Source organism: Acinonyx jubatus, chromosome C1, assembly GCF_027475565.1.
Source record: "Acinonyx jubatus isolate Ajub_Pintada_27869175 chromosome C1, VMU_Ajub_asm_v1.0, whole genome shotgun sequence".
NCBI lineage: Eukaryota > Metazoa > Chordata > Mammalia > Carnivora > Felidae > Acinonyx > Acinonyx jubatus.
In genome coordinates this window covers 41,487,551-41,515,427 of record NC_069381.1, presented here as the reverse complement: position 1 = coordinate 41,515,427, position 27,877 = coordinate 41,487,551, and the positions used below count along the sequence as shown (strand labels likewise).

Genomic DNA, 27,877 nt, shown 5'->3' with positions numbered 1-27,877 from the left:
CTTTATATTATAAAATATTTATCCTTTAAGCATCTACTTTCTTTAAAAAAATTTTTTTTAACGTAAATCTCTATCAATCCTAATGAGTGATTTAATTTAGACTCTCATTTACCATCTCATCTAAAAACAAGTAGCATTTCACAGGTGTTAATACCGACAAAAATAAAACACTGGGTATGAGAATTCGACAAAGATAAGCTTTCACTGAAAACTTAATCCGGGGCTCTTGAACTCATAAAGCCTGTTATATGTTTGTTTACACAGGTACTTCTCTATGGGAACATTCAATACAATGAATCCACTGAATTAATTCTATACACCCCAAGACCACTGAAGAATCCATATAAATAAAATAGATACCAATTCATGCTTCTGTGTTTAAATGACCTGGCAAGGATGTCAAAGGTTTTGTACCAATAGTTTACAAGGCAATTTTACATGGCCTTAACCAGATAATCATCAGATCAGTGCCACTAGGTTAACAGAGCAGGTATCATTTCCCTGAACTTTGGGATTTTTATTTTACAGATGAAGAAACTGAAGCTTAGGAGTGGAAGTGAAGTGCCTTGCAATATCATAACTGTCTTTAAAAGTATATAGTAATTTCCAATTTTCCATCTTAATCTGTAATTTAAACTTTGTTTTTCAAAGTGCATGCAAAGAACTATCTTTAAATTCAATTCAAAAACAACTTAAATATCTATGCAACAGCTTCCTTTTGTTTCAAAGCATATTTATCAATCCTCACAACTAACTCAAATGGAGTTTTAAAGAAAGAACTATGAGGAAAAGGAACCCCATCCTTCCCAGCCCCCGCCAATTTTAAAAACAAGGGCCTTCCCCTCACACCCCTCTCCCCTCCCTTTTCTTTTTAATCAGGAACCAGCCCACGGCCAGGGCCTCACTGGGGCAGGGACACCCTGGGATGAGTTTCTCTGGGGCTTTATTTTGTTTCGTCGATGTTTTTTTCTCCCACAGTGGGGCTGCGGAGGGGTGGGGGCTTTACAGTCCTGCCCCGTCTCACTGCACTCTCTTCCCAACCCTACCCCTATTTTCGGTGATTTTTGTGTGAGAATACTAATATTAAAAATAAAATCAGAGAGGAGCGCCTGAGTGACTCAGTCGGTTGAGCGTCCAACTTCAGCTCAGGTCATGATCTCACAGTTTGTGTGTTCAAGCCTGTGTCAGGCTCTGTGCTGACAGCTCGGAGCCTGTAGCCTGCTTGGATTCTGTGTCTCCCTCTCTGCCCCTCCCCCACCTGCACTTGTTTCTCTCTCTCTCAAAAATTAACATTTAAAAAAACTTTTAATAAAAAGATAAAATCAGAGAAAAAAATTCCGAACAAATGCCTCACTTATTTTAAGAAATATTAATATTCATGAACATAACTAAACATCAAAAGAATTTAAATAGTCCCTTGGTGGTGTTTGTAATACAGTAAACCAAAATTAAGCATGAGTACTTCATTAAAGGTCATTTCCTCAGTTTAGAGCATCTGTGAGATTTACTATGTAACTTCAAAAAGTTCAAGAGGCAGTTTATTGCTTTTTTAAAACACGGGATTTAGAGATATAGCTGAATTCAAACCTGAGTTCAGCCATTTATCATGTATTTGATCTTTGGCAAGTTACTTATGCCCTCATTATGCCCTCAGTGCCTCTCAGTTTCCTCATATGTAAAACTGGGACAAGAACAAGAAGAATCTCACAGAGTTCTAGTTGAGAAGAAATCAAACAGTGCACAGAAAGCAATGAATATATGGCCTAGCATGTAGTAAGTGCTCAATAAATACAAGATATTAGTCTTAAATCACCTCTTCATAAATAATTCCATATTACTTCTCATTGGCTGAAAAATTACTTGCAAAGCAGCAATACCATGGCTCTTCTGCTCATAGAAAGATACAAAATTAATTAACCAAAACGATTCACAAGTAATTGCAAAAAGAGACTAAAAATCTGAACCATGATACAACATTCTTTAACTGGAAAAACAACGCAAAAATATTACTGATGATGAAAACACCAATGAAGTTCTTCCTTCTCTGGAAACACACTTGTTAGGAAACGTTTTTTATTTTTGTTTTTCTTATATTACAGATAAAAAAGTGACTTGCTTTAGAAATACTAAAGATTATAAGCAGTATAATTTTTATGGCCATGAGAAATAACAGCAAGCCACTAAAATCTGAAACAATTACTGGACACTGACTGATCAATCAAGCATTTACCATATAACATGTACTGCTAGAACTGGTCCAAAAAAGAGATACACATAATAAAATATTTTCTAATATGCACAAAAGACTTCCAGTCATTCCACAAACATTTATAGGATACCAATCATGTTATTATAAATATTTTATCAATTATTTATATTCTTTGACAGACTATTTAAAAATCTTTTCCCCCCCTCCTCTAATTCACCTATAATTTTTCTTCTAAATACTTGTGGGGATAGAAAATTGGCAAGAGACGGTGGTTTAAAAATATCTAAATACATCTTTTCTAACTTAATAGTGAGTATGCATATATATTCTTAGATTGAGATAAACTTCCACATTAAAAAATAAAAGATCAAACTCCATTGTATTTGAGGCCTATAATTTTATTAGTGACATTACAAAATTACTAAAAATAAAATTCATAGATGAATGAAATTTATTAATAACATTCAAATTAATAATATAGTACTTTAAAATTTACTTTGTCTTTTGATAAACCTATATAAGAAATTTAAATTAACCAAAAGTTTATCTGGGTTAACTCAGGTGACCACGATTTAAAGATACAAAGTAAGGAAGATTTTAGAAACAGAATAGGTGGCAAGGAGAAATGGCAAAGAGAGTGGCAAAGAGAAAACAAACAAAAAAATTTGTTTTTAAAGATATGAAATTTCCCAAGTAATCTGCTTGAGTGACCCATGGTATTTCTTTCTCAAGGACCAGAAACACTGGGCCTCAGAAACACTCTTTGGTTGACCTCAAAAGTATTTTACTCTGGTCTCCAAGTCCCAAAGGGAACAAGAAGTGAGAAATAATAAGCACAGCATTTTTATTAACAGAAGTCTTCTCTGAAGACTCCTTTCCTCCGGGTACTTTTCCATCAAATGACAAAAAAAGCACCAACATAGCTAAAGCAAACTAAGGAATAGGAAGAGAAAGGTCAAAGAAATCTTTAGGGATTGACCATATAAGTGACATCATGTCAATTTATTGATTCCTTCAATCCACAGGTTTTGTTTGTTTGTTTGGTTTTAATTAAGCTTATCCAATGTGCCAGACTGTTCTAAAGACTGGTGCACAGAATTGAGCAAGACAGGTAAATCTTGTCCTCATAGAGCTTATTTTCAAAAGGAGGAAGACAAACATCAGTTAGTAAACCAGTGATAAATATTTTGAAGAAAATACAAGGCAAGTAATGTAAAAGATGATGGAGGGAAGGAAGAGAATATTTCTTTAGCCAAGAGGTTCAGGGAAACATCCTTTGAGGCAGAAACATTTGAGAACAGACCCAAATGAAGAGAAGGCACCAACCAGTAAAGATCTGTAAAGAACAACATTCCAGGTCTGGAAACAGTAAGTGCAAAAGCCAAGGTATTAGACTGAGTTTGATGGGTTCAAAGGTCACAAAGGTGATCAATGTAGCTAAAGCAAACTAAGGAGTAGTAAGACACAAGGTCAAAGAAATCTTTAGGAACTAGATCATATAAAATCTTGCAGGCCAAAGGCATTTGGAGTTTATTCTAATTGTAGTGGGAAGCCACTGGAAGGTTTAAGGCAGCTTCAATTGTGCCTTCATACCCATGACTATACTATATAAAAATGCTCTCAATTCTCAAGATTAGATTTAGGATACCCAAGGAACAGCTGAGAGACGATAAACATATCTGCAAACATAAAATTGCAAATAACTGAAAGGGAACAAAAAGCAATTTTCAAAGGTGAAAATGACTTAACTTACAAGGTTAATATTTACATTCTGTGTTTATAATTTTAATTGTCTTCTTGCTTTGTTCAAAGTTAAATCTAAATGCTAAAAATTAATAGCAGTGTACGGGGCACCTGGGTGGCTCAGTCTGTTAGACATCTGACTTTGGCCCAGGTCATGATCTCACAGTTTGTGGGTTCGAGCCCCGCATCGGGCTCTGTGCTGACAGCTCGGAGCCTGGAGCCTGCTTCGGATTCTTCGTCTCCCTCTCTCTGCCCCTTCCCTACTTACGGTCTGTCTCTCTCTGTCTCTCAAAAATAAACAAACATTGAAAAAAAATAGCAGTGTAAACCTTAATATGTCAGTGTAAATATTAATTCATATTAATATCTTCTTAATAAGTTTTTTGAAAACAGAATGTGCCCCAGGATCCAGCACAAAAAGCAAAGGAAAATTACCCAAAACAACAGTTCAGAGATATTGAAGACTGAGTTCAGAGGCTCCAACATCAAAAAGGAAGAAGACAATGTTGGGAATGAAACAGAAGTAATATTCAGAGATAATAACCTAGAGTTTTCCAAATTAAAGAAATGTGTTTTCAGATGAAAAGTACACTTTCAGTACTCAGCAGTAAAAATAAAACTAAATTCACATACATGTACACATACAGATCAATAGAATAGAGAGACCCATTTACAGAATATAAACTAATATTCAGAAACAGTATCAAGGTAATTGTCAAAATGATGGTATTTTTAAGTTTATATGTATTTTGAGAGAGAGAGAGAGCACAAGCAGGGGGTGGGGGCAAGAGAGAGGACTGCAAGCAGGCTCCTCATTGTCAGCACAGAGCCCGGCACCGTGGCTTAAACCCATGAACCGTGAGATCACGACCTGAGCTGAAATCAGTCGCTTAACCGACTGAACCAAACAGGCGCCCCCCAAAAATAGTCTTTTTAACAAATGGTGTTGAACAACTGGATGCCCATAAACAAAACAAAACAAAAAAAAACCCAAAACAATAAAACTTAGAGCCTTACCTCTATAGGAGCCGAGGACAGGCTGCCCTAAGATGGGCCTTTGGCATGAAGATTATCTTGAGTTAACAAGCAATTAAAACCCAGCAGGTTCAGGAATAGCTCTTTACCTCCCCACAACTGCCTACAAAAAAATTAAATACGGGCACCTGGGTCGCTCAGTCAGCTAAGCATCTGACTCTTGATTTCCACTCAGGTCATGATCTGTTTGTGGGTTCCTGCCCTGCCTCGGGCTCAGTGCTGATGGTACAGAGCCTGCTTGGGATTCTGTCTCCCTCTCTCTCTGTCCCTCCCCTGCTTGCTCTCTAGCTGTCTCAAAACAAATAAAAATGAACTTAAAAAAAATTAAATAAAGGACCTGGTCTGGGAAGAGAGCTATCACCATAGATAACTTGATACTCTGAACTAGGTATGGATGATAGGGAGGAACCTACCAAGGCCTGTTTGATGGAAGTTCTTTATGTCCCATTGTTTCTGAGTGGCGGAGCAAACGTTTGAAACATTTACTCTTTTTCATCTCCCTGTGAATTGCATTCCTTTCCTTTGAAGTTCCAGATCCCTACTACTCCTTTCTCCTTACTTCAGAATGACATATATACTTCATTTTGCCTATCTTTGGAATTTCCAAGTCTGTGTGGAAATTAAAAATCTAACCAAAGAGGTGAAAAATCTATACACTGAAAACTATAGAAAGCTTAGGAAAGAAATTGAACAAGACATAAAAAAAATGCAAAAACATTCCATGCTCATGGATTGGAAGAATAAATATTGTTAAAATGTTAATACTACTGAAAGCAATCTACATATTCAAAGCAATCCTTATCAAAATAACACCAGCATTCTTCACAGAGCTACAACAAACAGTCCTAAAATTTGTGTGGAACCAAAAAAGACCCTGAATAGCCAAAGCAATCCTGAAAAAGAAAACCAAAGCTGGAGGCATCACAATCCTGGACTTTAAGATGTATTACAAAGCTGTAATCATGAAGACAGTATGGTACTGGCACAAAAACAGACACTCAGATTAATGGAACAGAATAGAGAACCCAGAATATGGACCCACAAACGTATGGCCAACTAATCTTTGACAAAGCGGGAAATAATATCCAATGGAATAAAAACAGCCTCTTAAGCAAACAGTGCTGGGAAAATTGGACACTGACATGCAGAAGAATGAACCTGGACCACTTTCTTACACCATACACAAAAATAAACTCAAAATGGATTAAAGAGCTAAATGTAAAACAGGAAGCCATCAAAATCATAGAGGAGAAAGCAGGCAAAAATCTCTTTGACCTCGGCCGCAGCAACTTCTTACTCAACACGTCTCCAGAGGCAAGGGAAACAAAAGCAAAAAATGAACTATTGGAACCTCATCAAGATAAAAAGCTTCTGCACAGCAAAGGAAACAATCAGCAAAACTAAATGGTAAACCAATGGAATGGGTGAAGATAATTGCAAATGACATGTCAGATAAAGGGTAAGAATCCAAAATCTATAAAGAACTTATCAAACGCAACACCCAAAAAACAAATAATCCAGTGAAGAAATGGGCAAAAGACATGAATAGACACTTTTCCAAAGAAGACATCCAGATGGCCAACTGACACATGAACAAATGATCAACATTACTCATCATCAGGGAAATACAAATCAAAACCACAATGAGATACCACCTCACACCTATCAGAATGGCTAACATAAACAACTCAGGCAACAACAGATGTTGGTGAGGATGTGGAGAAAGAGGAACCCTTTTGCACTGCTGGTGGGAATGCAAACTGGTGCAGCCACTCTGGAAAACACTATGGAGGTTCCTCAAAAGATTAAAAATAGAACTACCCTATGGCCCAGCAATTGCACTACTAAGTATTTATCCAAAGGATACAGATGTGCTGTTCAAAGGGGCACATGCATCCTAATGTTTATAGCAGCGCTATTGACAGTAGCCAAAGTATAGAAAGAGCCCAAATGCCCATTGACTGATGAATGGATAAAGAAGATGTGGTATACAACAGAGTATTACTTAGCAATCAAGAAGAACGCAATCTTGCCATCAGCAACAACGTGGATGGAACTAGAGTGTACTATGCTAAGCGAAATTAGTTAGAGAAAGACAAATATCATAATGACTTCACTCATATGAGGACTTTTAGACACAGAACAGATGAACATAAGGGAAGGGAAGCAAAAATAATATAAAAACAGGGAGGGGGACAAAACATTAGAGACTCTTAAATATAGAGAACAAACTGAGGGTTGCTGGAGGGATTGCGGATGGGAACATGGGCTAAATGGGCAAGGGGCATTAAGGAAGATGAGCACTTGTGATGAGCACTGGGTGTTATACGTAGGGGATGAATCACTGGGTTCTACTCCTGAAATCATTATTGCACTATGCTAACTAGCTTGGATATAAATAAAAATAAATAATAAATTAATTTAAAAAATAAATTTGTAAAAATAAAAACAGCCCAGATAATCTAGAAAAAAAATTAGTGAAATGCAAACCATAATGAATACTATTTTATTCTCACCATTTTACTACTTTATACTCACCAGATAAGCAAAAATTAAAACTGATGATATCAAATGTTGGCAACTCTTATATACTAGGGATGGGGACAGGTAGGCATAATTGGTAAACTACTCTGGGCAACAGTTTAACATCATCTAATAAAGCTGAAGATATCCATACCCTACAAACCAGCAATTCTACTAAGTGTACATGTACAAAAATTTTGGAGAACATGTCTGAATAATAATAAACTGGTGAGAACAGCAAATTATCCATCAGGAGAATAAATTGTGGTAAATTTAGATAAGATGTATAAAACAGTAGCTGCAAATGAAATGAACTAGAACACTAGAGCTATGAACATATGCCAGAAACATATGGTGGAATGAAAAAAGCAACCCACATAAAATATATACAGTGTGATACCATTTGTATAAAGTTTAAAAACATGCAAAACAATGTATTATAATCTTGTGATAAAATTACAGAGAAAAGCATGAAAACTACTAACACAAGACTGATGACAGTGGTTACCTAAAGGTTAGGAAAGCTTAGAGGGAAGATGTAATCAAGATTGGTCACTGATCAATGCTTCAAGGGGTTGGTCATTATTTCCTAAACTGGGTATCTTGTTTATGGGTGTTTATTTTGTTATTTTGCTTTATAACTTCCAAAATTATTTTTAAAATATATTTAAATGCTTTATATACACCAAATAATTTTTTAAAGGTAAGTAAAAAAGTTCAGAAGAAGAGATTACTTCTATCTGGGAGGATTATTAGGGAAGAGTTCATGAAAAAAAGTCATCTCTGAGTAAGGCTTAAGACAACTGAGGGGCACCTGGGTGGCTCAGTTGGTTAAGCCTCTAACTTTTGATTTCAGCTCAGGTCATGATCTCACAGTTCATGAGTTCAAGCCCTACACTGGGCTCTGCGTTGACCGTGCAGAGCCTGCTTGGTTTTCTTTCTCTCTTCCTCTCTCTCTACCCCTTCCCCACAGAAGCTCCCTCTATCCCAAAATAAATAAACTTATTTTATTCTGAAGGCAATATAAAGCTCATTAAAAGTTTTAAGTAAGAGAGGGAAACAACCAAACATTAACTCTAGAAATAATAATCTGGTAGATACAATTCTCATTTCATTCAAATACATGTTCTGAATGTCTATCTGCAAAAATCAAGTAAAAAGATAGAAGAAGGGTGGGGAGATGGCAAGAAACAATATATAATCTAGAATCTCCCATGGCATTATAATAACCAGAGGCATGCTTAAAGTCTCAGAATGTTATTACTCACAAAATGTAATTCTCCCTCTCACTTTGGAAAGCATAAGCAACTATGCATGACAAAAAAAATTATATATGTTAAATAAGAAACACATATGTACAATTATCAAATATATATAGATTAAAAATACATAGGAAATTGTAAAGAAAGTTCATTCAAGGGCTTCTAAGACTTTTTTTTTATACTTTTTTAAATGTTTACTTTTGAGAGAGGGGGAGAGAGAGAGAGAGAGAGAAAGTGCAAGTAGGAAAGGGGCAGAGAGAGAGGGAGACACAGAATCTGAAGCAGGCTCCAGGCTCCGAGCTGTCAGCACAGAGCCTGACGTGGGGCTCGAATCCATGAACTGTGAGATTCAGTTGGACACTTAACTGACTAAGCCACCCAGGAGCCCCTGAGCTTTTTTTTTTTCTCTAAAGTTTATTTATCTTAATTTTGAGTGCACATGAGAGAGTGAGCACGCAGGAAAGGGGCAGAGAGTAAGGAGAGAGACAGAATCCCCAAGCAGGATTTATGCTGTCAGTGCAGAGCCCAATGCAGAACTTGAACCCACAAACCATGAGTTCATGACCTGAGCCGAAATCAAAAATCAGACACTTAACCGACTGAGCCACCCAGGCATCCCAGGCTTCTAAGGCTTTTTGAGTGATTTATGGCAGAGTAACCACCATGCAAGTGATAGAGTATTCAAGGCTTTCACATTCAGGAAATTTAAGACAGAATTTGCCAATTCCACACAATGTGTTACATTTAGGTGTAAAAGATGTTTCCACTTATTAAAGATGTTTCCACTAATTAAAAGATGTTTCCACTTATTAAAGAAAAATATAGTGAAATTATATATCAAGTTACTACTTTGATTTCTAAAATACAGGATTCTTAAAACTGGTATAACTCAGATGCATACCTGTTTTTTAAAACTGCTATGTACACATAGAGGCAACTGACATAATGTAAAGAATAGTAGTCTGGGAGCCTTAGTCCTAGTTCTGCCACCAACTAAGTCTGTGATTTAGACAAGCCATTAACACCTCTCATTTTCCTCATCTAAAAACGTCTCATTTTCCCTATCTAAAAAATGAAGAGTTTGTACCAGATGATCAAAGATACCTCCTAGTTTTTATGAGCTGCAAAATGATTTCTATTTGAGGATAGACCCTTATAGATTACTTGTTTAGGCCTTTGAAATGTCATTTACTTAGATATGTATGTGCATGCCCTCATCCTATATTACAGATAATATTTAAAACAGCTTACATGTGTTATAATCTCACCTTAGACTTTCACTATTATCTTACTATTGGTTCAAAGTAAGTTTTGTTGTAGAAATTTTGTATTTTAATATGATAGTTCAAAATGGTCTCTACTGATATAGAAGGATACTTCTGGAAAATGAGTAACCACTTATGGTAAACATGTACTTTAATGACTCATGCAATGACCACAGCCTTTCCTTGTTGGTATTCCTCAGAGCTCCATTCTCAGCTCTAGTCTCTTCACACTGGCCTGTCCCATTCACTACCATAGTTTCAATAATCACATAAACACCAAGTCTCCCAAATCTGTATTTTAGCCCAGATCTACTTCCTGAGGTCCATCTGTATCCACATATTCATCGTCTATTTACATATTGCCACTGTTGTCAATATTTCAAACTCAACACACCGAACAAAGAACCAATCTCCCACTCCTCTGCCAGATCTGCTCCTCTTCTATTATCTCGATGAATAAGAACACAGTCCACTCAGATGTCCAAGCCAGAAATGTGAAGCCACTGACTTGTCCCCTCTTATCCCCCATATACAGTTAATTACCAAATCCTACTGAAATGACACATCACTGTCTTTTATCTTTCCGATACTCTTTATTCCCACTGCTATTACTAAATTACTTTATTAAACCCTGATAATTTCTTAATTTCTTGCTGGATTCTAACAATAGCTTTTTAAAAAACAACAAAGTGTTGGTGAGGATGTGGAGAAAAGGGACCCTCATTCACCACTGGTGGGAATGTAAATTGGTGTAGCCACTGAGGAAAACAGTATAGAGGCTCCTCAAAAATAAAAAATAGAACTACCAAATGATCCAGCCAATTCCGCTCATGGATAGTTATCTGAAAAGAATAAAAATACTAACTCAAAAAGATATCTGCACCCTATGTTCATTACAGCAATATTTACAATAGCCAAGACATGAAAACAACGTAAGTGTCCATCAACAGATGAATGAATAAAGAAAACGTGGTGCACATATATAAAATGGAATATTATTCAACCATAAAAAAGAAAATCCTGTTATTTGCAACAACATGGATAGACCCTGATAGCATTATTTCAAGTAAACTAAGCCAGACAAAGATAAATAAATAACATATGATCTCACTTATATGTGGAATCTAAAACAAGCAAACAAACAAAAACCCCGTAGTACTCATAGATTTAGAGAACAGATGGGTGGGTGAAGGATGGGGGTTGAGAGGGTGGGTAAAACCAGTGAAAGTGGTCAAAAGGTACAAAATTCCAGTTATAAATTAGTACTGAGGATGTATGTACAGCATGGGAACTATAATAATATTATATTGCATTGTATATTTGAAAGCTGCTAAGAGGATAGATCTGAAAAGTTTTCATTGGTAAGAAAAAAATTGTAACTGTATGAAAATGGATGTTAACTAGACTTACCATGGTGATCATTTCACAATAAATACAAATATTGAATCATTATATTTTACATCTGAAACTAATGTTACAGTCAATTATATCTCAACAAAAAACTTTTTAAGTCAATCTTATTGGGGTATATACAATTTCATGCAATAAAACCCAACAATTTTAAGTACATAGTTCAATGAGTTTTGACAAATGTAAACATTCATGAAACTACTATACCTAACACTATATAGTATATAAGTATTTATATAATCCCAGAAAGTTCCTAGGGCCCCTCTGTAGTCAGGGGCAACTCACCCCCAACTCACCCCAGGAAACGTTGATCTAATTTCTATCACCACAGACTCATTTTGCCTGTTCCAGAGAACCATGTGAATGGAATCATGTAATATGTAATTTTTTGTACCTGACTTTTTTGTTCAGCATAATGTCTGTGATATTCATCCATGTTGTATGTATCAGCAGTTTATTTTTTTTATTGTTGAGTTGTAGTCTAGTGTTTAACCATGATAATTTTTTGCTTATTCACTGCTTCTTAGCTCAGTTTACCTGCCACGAGACACATAGACTTTGATCCATTTTCATACTGCCTCTAAAGTCATCTTTCTAAAATGCAAATCTGCTTCTGTCCCTCATTTTTTTCCAATTGTTCCTCATTGTCTGAAGAATAAAGGCTGGACTTCTGAACAAGACCTTCATGAACCTCCCATGCCTTTGTCCCTAATTCCCTCTCAAACCCCCCAACTGCTTGGGCCCCCAATGTCATTTCTCTGTTTATAGTTTTTACATGTGAATACATCCAAACTGAGGAGAAAAGTGACTGCTTCAATTCATTTCTGGAAATAAATTTAGGTCCCAAGTATTACATGGCCTGACAGCTCCACCTGACTTCATATTAATCCCATACATTTTAGGACTGATACTTCATAGGTATGTGGTCAGTTGCCAATGTATTGCCTTGTCCTCATTTCATATTACACCTGAATGATCACAGAGACTAAGACATCAAGGTATAATCTTTTATGCATAAGCTATAATCACACTAAAGATGCCATTTATATCTTGCTTTTGTACCTACTTCAAGAGCATTTTTCATGTTGCTACATTCTGTTCATAAATATTATGTTTAATGGCTAAAAAATGCTCTAAAAAAGATGCATGCATCTCATCAGTATAACACAGTTAAACCTTTCACCTATAGCTGGGCATTTACATTACCTCTAAATTTTTGTGTTAAATTTAAGTAATGTTGCAATAAACACCTTCCTGTACAAAGTGTATTTTACATTTTAGGTATTTTTTGGGGGGCATAGAATCCCACAAGGGGAATTACTGCATTCAGAAAGCATGAATAATTTATGGTTTTAATATATTTATAAAACATTATCAAGTAATACATGAAAATAATTTTAACAGCCTGGTCAACCTCACTCCCCTTTCCAAGGCTTGTTCCTCAGAGACAATCTCTTCTATTCATTTATTGTAGTTCTTATACTCTATTTACCAACTACAGATATTGTTTTCTTACTTCCGGTTATGATAATGAGGTTATAGCTCAACTACAACACTTCTTATTGCCTCTGTTAATTCAGGAGAGGTTAACTTTGTAATGCCAAGTGTATACATAAACATATTTCTTCTCTCTCAACTTATAATAATATATCTTTCTATTAGTATTCTTAGTCTTTTCCAATAGCCATGCACATACTTTTACATTATTAGGGCTAACAATATTTATAATTTATCTTGAAACCATAATAAAGTTGTCCATGCTAGTGGCTTTTGAAACTTGAAAATTAAATAAAGAGTATTTACGTTATGATTATATAGGTACTGTTAAGTGAAAAAACAAGTAGTAGGTTATGATTATGCTTCCTTCTACCAGGTACCAATATCATGACCCCTAAACCACTCAAAGGAAAATATTCTTACATCATGGTCAATGGATTCTCATACAACTTTGATTCCAGCCTCTGTAAAATAATAATGACTACACCAAGTAAAGCACTAAAATTTATATTTCCTTAAACCTTGGCAAGTTCTAACTTGCTACTGATACCAAAGTCCAATGCCAGGCTTCCAAAATTATGATTGTTATTTTGCATCTGACTCCAAAAATTTTTATCATCTTATAAAGGGTGCAGACTAAGCCATAAAGCGTCCCCACCTGCCAGAGCATCCCGATAAAGCTGCACAAAATGATTGAAGATATCCTTCGGCAAACACTTCTCATCCGGTAGACACTGTAGAAGAATGACTATCTCAGACTGACCCACTGCATGCATTCCCTTGGTTGTGAAACACCAGCACTTCCTGTTCACATCTATAAATGGAATAAATATATAAAAATAAAGACATTCTTCTTAATATTTTCCTTTAAAAATGCAGAGAAACCTGTGTTATAATACAGCAAAGAACAATATAGGTCATACTGAAACTATATAATTCAATTGTGCACTATAAATGCATTGAGCCAAAAAACAACTGTAGAAAATAAAACATACCAATGCCTCTGGCTTTAAGCAAATACTTAGAAAAACAACTGGAAGGGAAGTAAAAGGAAAAAGCAAAAGAAAATGCAATTAAAACTTTTAACTCCTATTATTGGAAGGTGTAATTACTAAAGAAAAACATTTCATTAAAAATAAAATAAATAAAACAAAACTAGGTATCCTAGGCTATAATGATTAAAGAATATATCCCCCCCCCCCACCTGTATTTTAAAAAAGTCACTCTACCAAGGGAAATAATTACTTATGTAAAACTAGAAACAACAACAATAAAAGCCAATATTATAGCTTTGGATTCAGCTTGTGGCCTAAAAAATATATACTTTTACATATACTTTTTAAATTTAATCTGTGACTGAAAGATTATAGCTTTTTCTTTTTTTTTAAGATTTTATTTTTAAGTAATCTCTACACCCAATGTGTGGCTTGAACTTTATAACCCCGAGATCAAGCATTGCATGCTTACTGACTAAACCAGCCAGTCCTTTTTGGGAGAAAATTCTAGATAAACAGAGATATGATTTTACTTGGTTTCATTCTGTAAAAAGTGGTGAAAGTGGTGAGAGGATGGCTCTTCTGGACTACTTACTTCCACTTCTTTACCTTAAGGCTTTGTGGAGAACCAATAGCACAAGTCATATGTAGTTAATGTTCATTCTTTGACACTTTTATTATTTATACTCCAACACAATAGGATCCCCAAAGGAATTGAAATAGTATTCAAATGTAATTATAGATATCACAATGTATATCAAAACTAATATACTCCTTTTTCTCACTTTAGGGAATGTTACTTTACGTATCTAAACAGGAAGCACCCAATCCAACTATATTAAGATGGTGTACACTTCAGGAATTCTGGGTTAGCTATTTTCTAAGTATAAATTATGAACTAGATATGGTCAACTGAAATTTCAAGCAAGTTATTTTAAAATATGATTCTAGAAGGAAAGGAGGCAAGCATTAATAACTGGCCAAACATACAAGGGTACAATTAACAAGTAAACCAGAAACCTATATTTTATTAATATAGAACCTCAAAGGAAGTAGCATATAGGTGTTTCTGGTGTCTGAGGTCAACTTAAAATAAGTATACAGTGAGAATGAGAGGATAGTTCCCCAGTGCTTCCCTCCTTTCTCCAAAACTCTGCCTATTAACATTCATCCAGGATAAATGCATTCTCTATTTTCCAACACCGTCTTAGAATCAAGATTCTAATTGTCCTCTAACTCATTCTGATGCCCAAGAAACTAGCCCCAAGAACTGAGAGGTTTCTGAATCTTAACTTACAAGGTACTGAAGTTTTACTATGTGTTAGCTAACTAACATTTCTCTCAAATAAGGCTTTGCACACAACTAAGGTGTATGAGATTTAAATCTAGCATGTAAATTGTTTGACCCTCCTGGATAATTTATCCACCTCCTCTACTCTGGTGGGGAGTTGTGACGTAGCACATCCATCTCAGGAAGAACTTAGATCAGTTCAACTTTTGTTTGGCTTTCCTCCATGGAAAATTCATCTATCTCATCTTAAGAGTTTCAGTTAGTCCCATAGTTGTCCTCTGGGATATATTATACAAACCAACTTCTTCCGTACCCAGTTTCAGTAAGCTGTGGATCCATCCATATAAAAATACTTGTGTGTACCGAATTTGTAAGCTTTACTTATTATCTATGAGTCAGTAAAGTATCTCATTTTAATTAAAAAAAAATTCTAACTTACAATTCACAATTTTAACCATTGACAACAAATTTGCATTTAAAACAAATACAAGTGGGTCAGGGCCACCATCCTCTAATTGCTGCATTACTGAAATCTGTGATGGTTTCTCTTCCACAGCATAGTCTGTAAGGAAAAACAAACAAACAAACAAAACATGTAAAGGATTAGTTAAAGGGAGAAACCAAGAAAGAAATCTGATGGAGGAATGGGCTGATTATCCACAGGAAAGAATTAAGCATTTGATTTGTAGTTAGGGTGAACATAGGTTTATACCTGCTGTCTTAGTGTCATGCTAATAGTGTCCCTTTCATTCTCAAAAGTAACCCAGTCCAGTTTGGATGAGAACATGGTTACCCTATGTATAGGCTTCTCCACAAAATGGTTTATGCCATAGTCTAAAGACAGCCCTTTAATTTAAAAAAATTCACCAACTATCATAAGAAGAATTTTACATATTACATGTTCTAAGGCCAACATTTAAAATAATCCATGACGGACAGAGGTGTGTAGGAGATGAGCTAGATGGGTGATGGGTATTAAGGAAGGCACTTGTTGTGAGGAGCACTGAGTGTATGTAAGTGATGAATCACTGAGTTCTACTCCTGAAACCAGTATTGTATTGTATGTTAACTAAAATTTAAATAAAAAATAAGATAAAATGAAATAAACCATGATATACAATAAAGTGGTAATAGAAGGTAAAATAGTTACCTCTGGATGAAAAGATGTTGAGGGGTTGAGGTAGAGGAGAATCCTTTTTATTCTATATCCTTTAGTACTGTTGAAATTTTTTACCATTAAAAAATTAAACTTTAGGAGCGCCTGGGTGGCTCAGTTGGTTAAGTGACTCTTTATATCGGCTCAGGTGGTGATCTTGCTGTAGTGAGATTGAGCCCCACATCATGTTCTGCACTGAGCATGTAGCCTGCTTGGGATTCTCTCTCTCCCTCTCTTTCTGTCCCTTCCCCCCTCTCAAAATAAATAAATAGACATTAAAAAAATTAAACTTTAAAAATGTACCCAGATAATAAAAGTATCATAAAGTGACTGGTTTCATGACACACTTCCTCTAAGTCAAGAGTTCAGTACATATATCAATCACCAAAATCACCAGTAAATCACACAACAGATTCCAAACAAGGACAAGTTATTACTTGAGACCTTGCACAGAACCTTTCCCATTTAATCCCTGAAAGCACAGTACGTGATATTCAGCCACGCCATTTTGAATGACAGTAGCCTTCCCAGCTTGAAGTCAAAATCATGGATAACAACTACTGTAGAATGTAAAGATACAGAAAAGGAACTGAAAACCTGTAAGTTGCATGTTGTTTGATTAGTTATATAAAATGCATCATTATACTCAAACTTTCACTCTTCGCAGATGACATGATACCCTATGACATGATACTCTATGGAAAACCCAAAAGACTCCACCAAAAAACTGCCAGAACTGATCCGTGAAATCAGCAAAGTTGCAGGAAATAAAATCAATGCACAGAAATCGGATGCATTCCTATACATGAACAAGGAAGCAACAGAAATAGAAATCAAGGAATCGATACCATTTACAATTGCACCAAAACCCATAAAATACCCAGGAATAAATCTAAACAAAGAGGTGACAAATCTATACACTGAAAACTATAGAAAGCTTAGGAAAGAAATTGAACAAGACATAAAAAATGGAAAAATATTCCATGCTCATGGACAGGAAGAAAAAATATTGTCAATACGACCCAAAGCAATCTACATATTCAACACAATCACTATCAAAACAACACCAGCATTCTTCACAGAGCTAGAAAAAACAATCCTAAAATTTGCATGGAAACAGAAAAGACCCCAAGTAGCCAAAGCAATCTTGAAAAAGAAATCCAAAGCAGGAAGCATCACAATCCCGGACTTCAAGCTACATTACAAAGCTGTAATCATCAAGACAGTGTGGTACTGGCACAAAAACAGACACTCAGATCAATGGAACAGAATAGAGAACCCAGAATATGGACCCAAAAACGTATGGCCAACTAATCTTTGACAAAGCAGGAAAGAACATCTAATGGAATAAAGGTAGTCTCTTCAGCAAGTGGTGCTGGGAAAACTGGACAGCAACATGCAGAAAAATGAACCTGGACCACTTTCTTACACCATACACAAAAATAAACTCAAAATGAATGAAAGACCTAAATGTGAGACAGGAAGCCATCAAAATCCTCCAGGAGAAAGCAGGAAAAAACCTCTTTGATCTTGGCTGCAGCAACTTCTTACTCAACATGTCTCCAGAGGTAAGGGAAACAAAAGCAAAAATGAACTACTGGGACCTCATCAAAATAAAAGCTTCTGCACAGTGAAGGAAATAATCAGCAAAACTAAAAGGCAACTGACCGAATGGGAGAAGATATTTGCAAATGACATAACAGATAAAGGGTTAGAATCCAAAATCTATAAAGAACTTATCAAACTCAACACCCAAAAAACAAATAATCCAGTGAAGAAATGGGCAAAAGGCATGAACAGATACTTCTCCAAAGAAGATATCCAGATGGACAACCGACACATGAGAAAATGCTCAACATCACTCATCATCAGAGAAACACAAATCAAAACCACAATGAGATACCACCTCACACCTATCAGAATGGCTAACATTAACAACTCAGGCAACAGCAGATGTTGGCAAGGATGCAGAGAAAGAGTATCTCTTTTGCACTGCTGGTGGGAATGCAAGCTGGTGCAGCCACTCTGGAAAACAGTATGGAGGTTCCTTAAAAAACTAAAAATAGAACTACCCTATGACCCAGCAATTGCACTACTAAGTATTTATCCAAGGGATACAGGTATGCTGTTTCAAAGGGGCACATGCACCCCAATGTTTATAGCAGCACTATCAACAATAGCCAAAGTATGGAAAGAGCCCAAATGTCTATCGGTGGATGAATGGATAAAGAAGATGTGGTGTGTGTACACACACACACACAATGGAGTATTACTTGAAAATCAAAAAGAACGAAATCTTGCCATTTGCAACTGTGTGGATGGAACTAGAGGGTATTATGCCAAGTGAAATTAGAGAAAGACAAATATCATATGACTTCACTCATATGAGGACTTTAAGAAACAGAATAGATGAACATAAGGGAATGGAAGCAAAAATAATATAAAAACAGGGAGGGGGACAAAACATAAGAGACTCTTAAATATAGAGAACAAACAGAGGGTTACTGGAGGGGTTGTGGGAGGGGAGATGGGCTAAATGGGTAAGGGGCATTAAGGAATCTACTCCTGAAATCATTGTTGCCCTATATGCTAACTAATTCAGAATTAAACTTAAAAAAATGCATCATTATAGACAGGGAGAACAGATACCATTTCCTACTGACAAAAAGAAACGAAAAAACTATTTTTTGGATGTAAGGGGAAATGTCTACTCTGCCAATGAAAATATTTATTGAAAAGAGAAATACTAAGTGACTTTTTTTTTAATGTTTATTTTTGAGACAGAGAGAGACAGAGTGCGAGTGGGGGAGGGGCAGAGAGAGAGGGAGACACAGAATCTGAAACAGGCTCCAGGCTCTGAGCTGTCAGCACAGAGCCCGATGCAGGGCTCGAACCCACGAACCGCGAGATCATGACCTGAGCCGAAGTCGGACGCTTAACTGACTGAGCCACCCAGGCGCCCCTAAGTGAGTTTTAAAAAGAAGAAGATATTTGTACCAAGTTATTCTACTGGAATACAAAATTGCAAAATTCTGGTGAAGAGACAGTAATAACTAGTTGTTTCTTAGTAGGAGAGGTTTTGATAATTAGATTTAATGAAAATGGAACCTTGTACTCTTATTTAACAATAGAGTAGGCCAATTTAACTTATAAATCTAAGACTTACCAAAATAACCAAAATTTGAAACTTAAGTCATAATTTTACTAACAAAAGACTATTTTTAGAGGGTTGTAGTAAAGTAGCAAAGGCACTATATAATCAAAAGATGCTTAATTTTATATGAAAATTCATTGTTAAACTATTTGGGACATGGCATAATACCTTCAGCCAACGTTGCTGAGAGCCCACTCTAGGCCCAGCACCATAGTAGGAGAAGACAGAAACGTAAATTAAGACTGAAGGAATGCATGGTCTAAGTGAAAGAATCAGACCTATAAAATATCTAAATTACAATAAGAAAAGTGTTAGTACAGTAAAGGTCTATAAGAATTCAAATGGAGATGAATTAAAAATGCTACTACAGAGGTAGCATAGGTAAGAATTCAGAGAAGGGTTTTTCATTAATCTGGGATTCTGAAAAATTGAGGAGTTCTTCAAGGAGTCTCCATTATACAAGGGTATGCTAGGCAGAGAAAAGGAAGATAAGGAAAATATTAATTACATGAGTACTTTGCACCTGGCACTGTTCTTGCTATATAACTTCTAGTATGAAATCTGATTTAATATTCACAATAACTTTTAAGTAGGTGTAGTTACATAATTTTTTTTAAGACTAGGAAAAAGATTCAGAGAGGATAAATGACCTACCCACTGGATCACAGCTAGAAAATAAGGGTACTAGGATTAGAATTCAGGTTTGTTCAGTTTTGCAGTCCAGTCCATTCTCTCCCCACTATTCCACAGCATATGAAAAAATATGGAAGTGTAGAAAGTGAATATTCAGAAAGAGTAAATAATCTGGAGTATGCATGTAATATGCTGGGGTATTGGCTAGAAACAAAGTTATAAAGGAAAGTTGAGATAAAGTTACAAGGAACATTGTATGCTAAAATAAGTAATTTATACTGAAGGCATTGGGAATCCATTGAATGCTTCTAAGCCAGAGCAATATATGATAATATCTATGTTTAAAAAGATAATTGGCAACAACATGGAAGATAAAATAAAGGAGAGAAAGAATGAAGGCAAGGAGACCAGGTAAAAGACTAGGACAAAAGTGTGGAAAGATTATTGATAAATCATCTCCTAAAAATGTACTAACTAAATGCTGATCTGGATCTATCAACAACAAACTTTCACATAAAGATAGGCATTCCTTTGACTGGATAGAAATAAAGTTTATTATTAATTATTAATAAAGAAACTTTATTTCTTACCAGAACACTAAAAATGTTTTTTTAACAATAAAATTGCTACTTAAGTTCAGCGGTCTCTGCTTACTTTATGTACATTTCTGAATGCATATTATACTGCAAGACAAAAAGTTACATTAATGTCCTGACTTTATCAGGTGGGCCAATCCTACAACCATAAGCAACTCTTAAGAGTATTATGTGCTTTAAAATATAAAGGAAAAAGTGCCAATGAACTACATTTGTATAATATATAATTCCAATGAATGAAATGACTTTATAAAAACACAAAATTTACTCTAAAACTATCAGTAACAGCAACAATTATTTTCATGCCACTGAGTAGCTGTTTTCTTTGTTGGAAAAGAAAAAGGTAGTTAAAACTCAAATTCTCTCTTAGAAGATAACATCTGGCATACTTGCCATTACTATGACTGTTTAAATGTTTCTTTTTTTTGTTTTGTTGTTATTGTTTAGTTTATTTATTTTGAGAGAGAGAGAGCATGAGCAAGCACAGCATGGAGCCCAAAGTGCAGCTTGATCTCACAAACTGTGAGATCATGACCTGACCCGAAATCAAGAGTCAGACACTTAACCAACTGAGCCACCCCACGATCCTTGTTTAAACACGTAAGTCCACATACCTCCTTTTACACCAGTGGAGATGAGAATGGGAGGAAGCCCATCTTCAGGAATTAGGTTCATTGCACTGCCAACAGGACTTCCAACCTGAGTTATACTCCCAGAGAACAGAGAAATATCCGTCTAGGAAAGCAAATCAGCAAAGTGAGCATTACAGACAAGTCAACACTTTAGCAGAATATAAATGGGATATAAATGGGAATTTAAGTGAAAATTTGCAATCCATACTTTTTGAAAAATAGCACAAATTTCTCATTAACCTGTGGTTTATTTCCCAAAGGACTGGGTTTATGCTATGAAAATATTTCCAACTGTATAGTTTCTCTTTCTGGCATCATGAAATCAGAATAAGAAAAGAGGCCTTATAGCCTGGGTTAAAGCTTTCTTTACCCAGGTCTTCTCTGCCATAAAAGAAAATATTTTTTAAAACCACAGTGGCAACAGAAACACAATTTCAATATTATCTCATAATTTCTGAACCTTCAGTGAGTGCATTTGGGTCCATTTAAAGTCTCATTTTCATTGATTTTTAAAAATAGCTTTGAGAAAAGTGGTGATAGTTGTACAGCAATGTGAATGGACTTAATGCCACTGGTTTGTACACTTAAAAATGATAAAAATGGCAGATTTTACATTATGAATATTTTACCACAATAAAAAAAATTAACAGATAAAATACAGAGATTAAAATAAGTCATTGTTTTCACTTACTATACAATTAAATAAAACTTCAAGTTCATTTTTCTCTTCATTAATATGAAGATCATATTTACTACACTATTTAATAAAGTATAATGCTACAAAAAGACATTTCGGATAGAGTTAAATCCACTTAACAATTTAACAGAACATACTCAAAATCTATTAAAATAGTATTCTCCATATTCTATACAACTTAAGCAAAAAGAAAAAAAAGCCAAAGACTAGAAATAATCCAAATGTCCATTAACAGGAAAACAGATAAACTGTGGTATATCCATACAATGGAACACTATCCAGCAATAAAAAGATACTAACTTTTGGTGCACACAACATGAATAAATCTCATAGTCATTAGTTTGAGCAGCTAAACACAAAAAAGTTAGAAGCTACATACAAAACGATATACACTATATGTTTCCATTTACATGAAATTTAAGAACAGTCAAAACTAATCTATGGTGACACAAGTCAAAATAATGGGTCTACCATGGAGAAAATTAGGCAGGTATTGACAGAAAAAGGGCATGAGGGAACCATCCAAAGTGATGGAAATGGTCCTGGAATATACCCAGGTATTTTCACCTGGGTAGTGGTTGCACAAGTGTGTGTGTGTGTCTATAAGTTCATCAAGTTGTCTCTAAAAATTAATGCTCCCTAAATACTTTACTATCTAGATTTTATACCTGAATAAAGATTAAAACTATTTTTTTTTAAATATGTCCATGTTGGGGCATCTGGGTGGCTCAGTCAGTTAAGCATCTAACTTCAGCTCAGGTCATGATCTCTCAGTTCATGGGTTTGAGCCCTGCATTGGGCTCTGAGCTGACAGCTTGGAGCCTGGAGCCTGCTTTGACTGTGTCTCCTTCTCGCTCTCTGCCCCTCCCCAGCTCATGCTCTGTCTCTCTCAAAAATAAATAAAACATTAAAAAAATTGTTTTAAATGTCCATGTCTTATTATATTTTTATCTATGCTATCTATAATTTAGGATGCTATCAGTTTTTAGTGGGTTTTTGTTAAAATTTTTGCAATGTTCTCAATACATCATATAAGAGGAAATTTGGAAAATTTTATTGGCAAACCATTATTACCTGATTTTAAAGTCTAGTACAGGAAATGATGCATAAAACCACCTTTTAATATCATAGAAAGTGGTCATTTGGCCTCTATGTACATACCACCTGTGAAAAGGAATTTATTTCATTCACGGAGTACCTATTAAGTGCCACACACTCTACTAGGCCATAAAGATGAGAAAAATATATTCTAGTCTGGCCCTAAAGATAACTATTATCCCAATACTTATCTGGTAAAATAAAAGAATTATTAATCTTAAAATGAAATTCTTCTAGTTTATCAGGTAAGTATTTTTTTTATCAGATAAGTATTAAAAAAGAGTGTTGAATAATGTAAGAGACAAAAATAAAATAACTAACTTGGTTTAATTTTGCAAAATGAGCTGAATCTTGTTTCCTTGTAACAGTCATTCACTAGAGCTTCCTCTTGCATTCAAACAGAATTTATCTTCTAAAAACCTATCAGGGGCTCTTGGCTGTCTCAGTTGGTAAAGCATGCAACTCTTGATCCTGGGGGTGTGAGTTCAAGCCCCACATTGGTTGTAGAGATTACTTAAAAATAAAATCGTTAAAAATCTTACATGGCAACCAAAAAGTAGAACAGAAGAAAGTAGAGATGCTTGGTTGAAAAGAAAGGAATAGAGGGACTCCTCAGCCACCTTTATATGGCCTGGCCCTTCCTCATCATGGCACTCCCAAAAGGTCACCACAGAACCTGTGAAACATTGTTCGAAAATCAATGTACAAAGGGGGCAGGATTCCCTCTGCATTAGCTCTAACTACAGCAGTAGCCTGAGCTCACTGAGAACAACCTTCATGAGAATCTTTCCCTGAAAAAAACCTTCCAAATACATAGCAAACAAGAACTGATTTTGCCACATTTACTTTACTCCCGAACCACACACATACATCCTAAACTGTACCTGAAACCTATAGGCTTCCACAGAAAGGTCACTCAACTTAGAAAATGGCAAGACAGAAGCAGCACAATGCTGAGTAAACTAAGTACTCACTTTTAGATGCTGTTTTGTTTTCTTACCTCTGCCGGTAGAGGACTGGTAGTTACTGGTTTAACTGGGTCATGTGAGACAGCCAAGGTTCCTGCAGAGGAAGTTCCATTCACTGTTAATTTGGCTGCATCAGCAACTTCTCCATTAGGCAAGATCCCATCAGCAAACCAAACTCGCCTCTGCTCTCTGGGCTGAGCCACTTGAGGAGCCAGAAAAATAAAACAGGCATCACTGTGATATTGGTAGCGTTTCTAACATGAAAGAAGAGAAGGTCACCATTTCCAGAAGTACAAAGAAGTCACTATTTAGCATCTTATAATTATAAATATAAGAACTGTAACTGTGTATAAAAGTGGTTATAAATTAATAAAATACGAGTTTAAATATATTCTTTATTTCTATAACTTAAACATAAAGATTTAAAATACTTTGCTTTAAAATATTAAGAGTTTATAAGTACACTTATAATTATGTCACTTATTCTGTTCCATATCACTGACAGAGAAACTAAGAAAGGTGTTTTAAGTGCCTAGGAAATAAATTAATCACAGGGAAAAAATATCTAGCAATAGATGTCCACATCTCCTAAAAGTATGAGGTTTCCGTGGGAATTAAATATCTGGAAAAGTGATATGGTATTTTTAAAGGGCAAAAGATGCCCTGAAGAATGTTGAAGAATTATTTACTAATAAAGGAAGAGTTAGCACAGATATGTAAGAGAATTGGGAAGCAAACTGACCAGATCTCTGGCTAAAGAGTAACGGAAGATGAAAAAAGACTGATCTGGCAGTGCAAAAGTGGTCTGCAATAGGGGAAAAGCTGGAAAACTAAGTCCGATGAAATGATCTCTTTAAATCCAATTCCAGAAATCAATTCCAAACAGCCAAAACAAAGAGAGACTAGGGAAGAACAACAAAAATGACAAATGAAGTAAAGAGAGTAAAGATTTTAAGAAAGAAAGCCTGAACTCATAAAAATACAAGGAGTATGACTAAGGGATGATCTGAAGAGGGGAAAACGGGGAAGAACATGATAACGTCAGTATAAGTCTCTGATCTTCAAAAGGGGAGGAGGGCTATTTAGCAAGGGAAAGGGAATATTACTAGACAAAAAGACATAAAATTAATGAAAGAAGATTGATTTTAATTATCAAGGGAAACTTCCTGACAAGACCATTTTAAGGAAATACATAACTGTTATTTTTACTACTGATAATTTCCTGAACTTGCAAAGTATCTTTCACCTGACAATATCATAATCATAAAGATATAAATAAACTAAGTTGAGCCCATAATTTTCTATCATATGATATAATCAGAAAGTTCTGGAGTTTATAAAAGTCTATGTACCTAACAATATGTTCATATTCTTATTTGGATAGATTAAAAATGAAAAGAGAAAATGGCAATGGGTTTTCAAAATGCAACACTAAAACGGGCTGCTCCAAAGAAAGAACTCTCCATTTCATAAACTCCTACAAAGAACATTAAGGTAGGCATGAAGCTAGGATTTTACAGGCCAACTTCAAATTCTGTATCTCTTTTCAAGTAGAAGCAGTGTAATCACTCCATTCTTAAGTTGGAGAGAGTATTGGCATATTTTTGGAGGTGCCTCCAAAATATCAAGTAACACAGTATTATTCTTTACTTGCCCAGAAATAGTCTTGACACATTTCTCACCTTGTTCCTTCCACTTTAATAACCACCCAAAGGGACTTATCTACAGTGTTTTAAAGACTTGTGCTGTAAAATCACATCAGCACCTTTTCAGAGGAACTTGGTGAAGAAAAGGAGAGAGAAGAGCACATGATTCCCTACCTTCTGCTCCAGGGTGCTTTAAAACTCCCACAGGTACCATCACAGTGGGAGGTGGAGAGCTCAGGGCTCCTGAGGCCTGAGCTTGCTGCAAGGGAGGGATAGTAGAACAGTATTCAGCAGGATTGTTAGGGTTAGGGCTCTGGCTTGAGGCACTCATCATGTTCTCCCAGGCTTGAGCTAAAGCAAATACAGACAATCAATGTGAATGGATTGCAAAATATGGACATCAAGACCTCCTCAATATTGGATAAATAATGTAGCTCTTCCTCATTAACACTCATAGTACTACTCTCTCTTCCAACTAGTGAAAGTATTAAGGAGATAGGTTATTTTATTCAATAAAGGAGACCATTTAGTTAAGTAAACTATTTGGAAGCAACAAATAAGAATTATGTGATAGTTCTGGTACAGACTAATAGCAGATCAGTCTGAGATTAAAGACTAGGCCCCTGGCTTCTTTAAAGGAGACCATACATTCCCTTAAGAGGGAGTGAAACATCAAACTTACTAAGGGTTTGCAGCTGGGATCGCAATTTAGATATTTGGGGGTGGGGGGGGGCAGGTTTAACATTCAACACATTTTATAAAGTTCTTCAAAAATCAAAATTGGGCCTAAAATAGCATAATTCCATTGTATGAGATTTTTGTTTCATTTACAGACTTTTAGGCTCTTCTTAGTTGAGGTAAAAATTTCACTTGAAAAATTCTAAAAGCTAACGCTGAAGAGAACACATCTCAACATTTTTGTGAATTCTGCTATTGTGTAATCATTACCTCATGTAAAAGTATCCAGCAAAAACAACCAATTTACATCTTTGGTGTGTCTCAAAAGCATAGGACCCATCTGAACATGAAAATGTGCCAATATCATACAAGTGCCATCAACCAATATGAATGATTACAAGTGTGTTAAGATTCTGTATACTCTATAATTTTACTAAATATTGACATATCAACTATTGTCTTTAAAGTAAATAAGATGAAAGGAGCTACAGAAATGAAAGATACCAAACTTTATCTTCTAGGTTCAGGTAATACCACATGCTCAGGAATGGAAAACACCCAATTTTTTAAAGCATCTTTTTTAAAACTCTCATTCAATATCAAAGAATGATCCATAAGATCATGAATACTTATTGCCTCCAAACTTCAGGACAAGGCTAAAAACAATAGCTAAGTTCCTTTGAAAGCATTGGCAGAAAGAGGGGAGGAAGAGAAAAGGAGAAAGGGAAAATGGGATAGGGAACACTGAAAAGCATCAAATTAAATATTCAGAAAAAGACTTCGCTAAGCCATGCGAGAGGAAAGACTGCTGGAAAAACCAGAAAAAGTAGATTACTTTAGGATTCCCTGGTAAGGGCATCCTTGGCTTAATAAAAATAAGTATTCCATATGAATCCTCTGCCATTTCCTTCATCTTTGGATATGCCAAGTTAAAAAAAAAAAAAAAAGAAGCCATCAAGTTGAAAGACCTCATCAAATAAAAGAGGTACTGGGTACTATAATTAAGCAGCATGCTCTTTTCTGTGGATATATGTCTGAAAATGAAAGCAGGAATAAAAATCATCAATTGAACAACTGAGTGAAGTAACTACCATCTAAAAATTGACCCTTAAGAGTAGAGAGAATGAATTAATATTTTGATCAAAATTGTAAGAATTCAGAAATGGGAGGAAATTGGGTGGATCACAGGAGATCAGAACAGATCAGATTAACTGACATGCAGTAGTTAATAAGCCAGCAACAGGAAAACATCACTATGAGCAACGCAGACAGACAGAGCAGGAGGGGTCTTGAGCAGATAGATTCCCGCCTCCAGGAGGCACGCTACCCTGGCACAGGCATCAACTTTTGTCCAAGTTCAAAATTTTATTCGTAATTCTTCTGGCAACT

General features: G+C 35.5%; 1 protein-coding gene across 4 annotated transcripts in view; it reads right to left on the bottom strand.

The window, feature by feature from the left end:
* Positions 1-27,877, bottom strand: part of ZFYVE9 (zinc finger FYVE-type containing 9) — a 210,457-nt gene that overhangs the window by 58,354 nt on the left and 124,226 nt on the right. For 2 of the 4 annotated variants that reach the window (XM_053214032.1, XM_027059196.2), the window contains 5 exons: positions 25,985-26,161; positions 24,197-24,366; positions 21,384-21,504; positions 15,670-15,792; positions 13,603-13,758 (listed from right to left, as the gene is read on the bottom strand). In XM_053214032.1, coding sequence (XP_053070007.1) covers positions 13,603-13,758; positions 15,670-15,792; positions 21,384-21,504; positions 24,197-24,366; positions 25,985-26,161 — 747 coding nt within the window. The remainder of the gene's footprint in view (positions 1-13,602; positions 13,759-15,669; positions 15,793-21,383; positions 21,505-24,196; positions 24,367-25,984; positions 26,162-27,877) is intronic. The other 2 variants (XM_027059199.2, XM_027059200.2) reach the window with 2 other exon arrangements.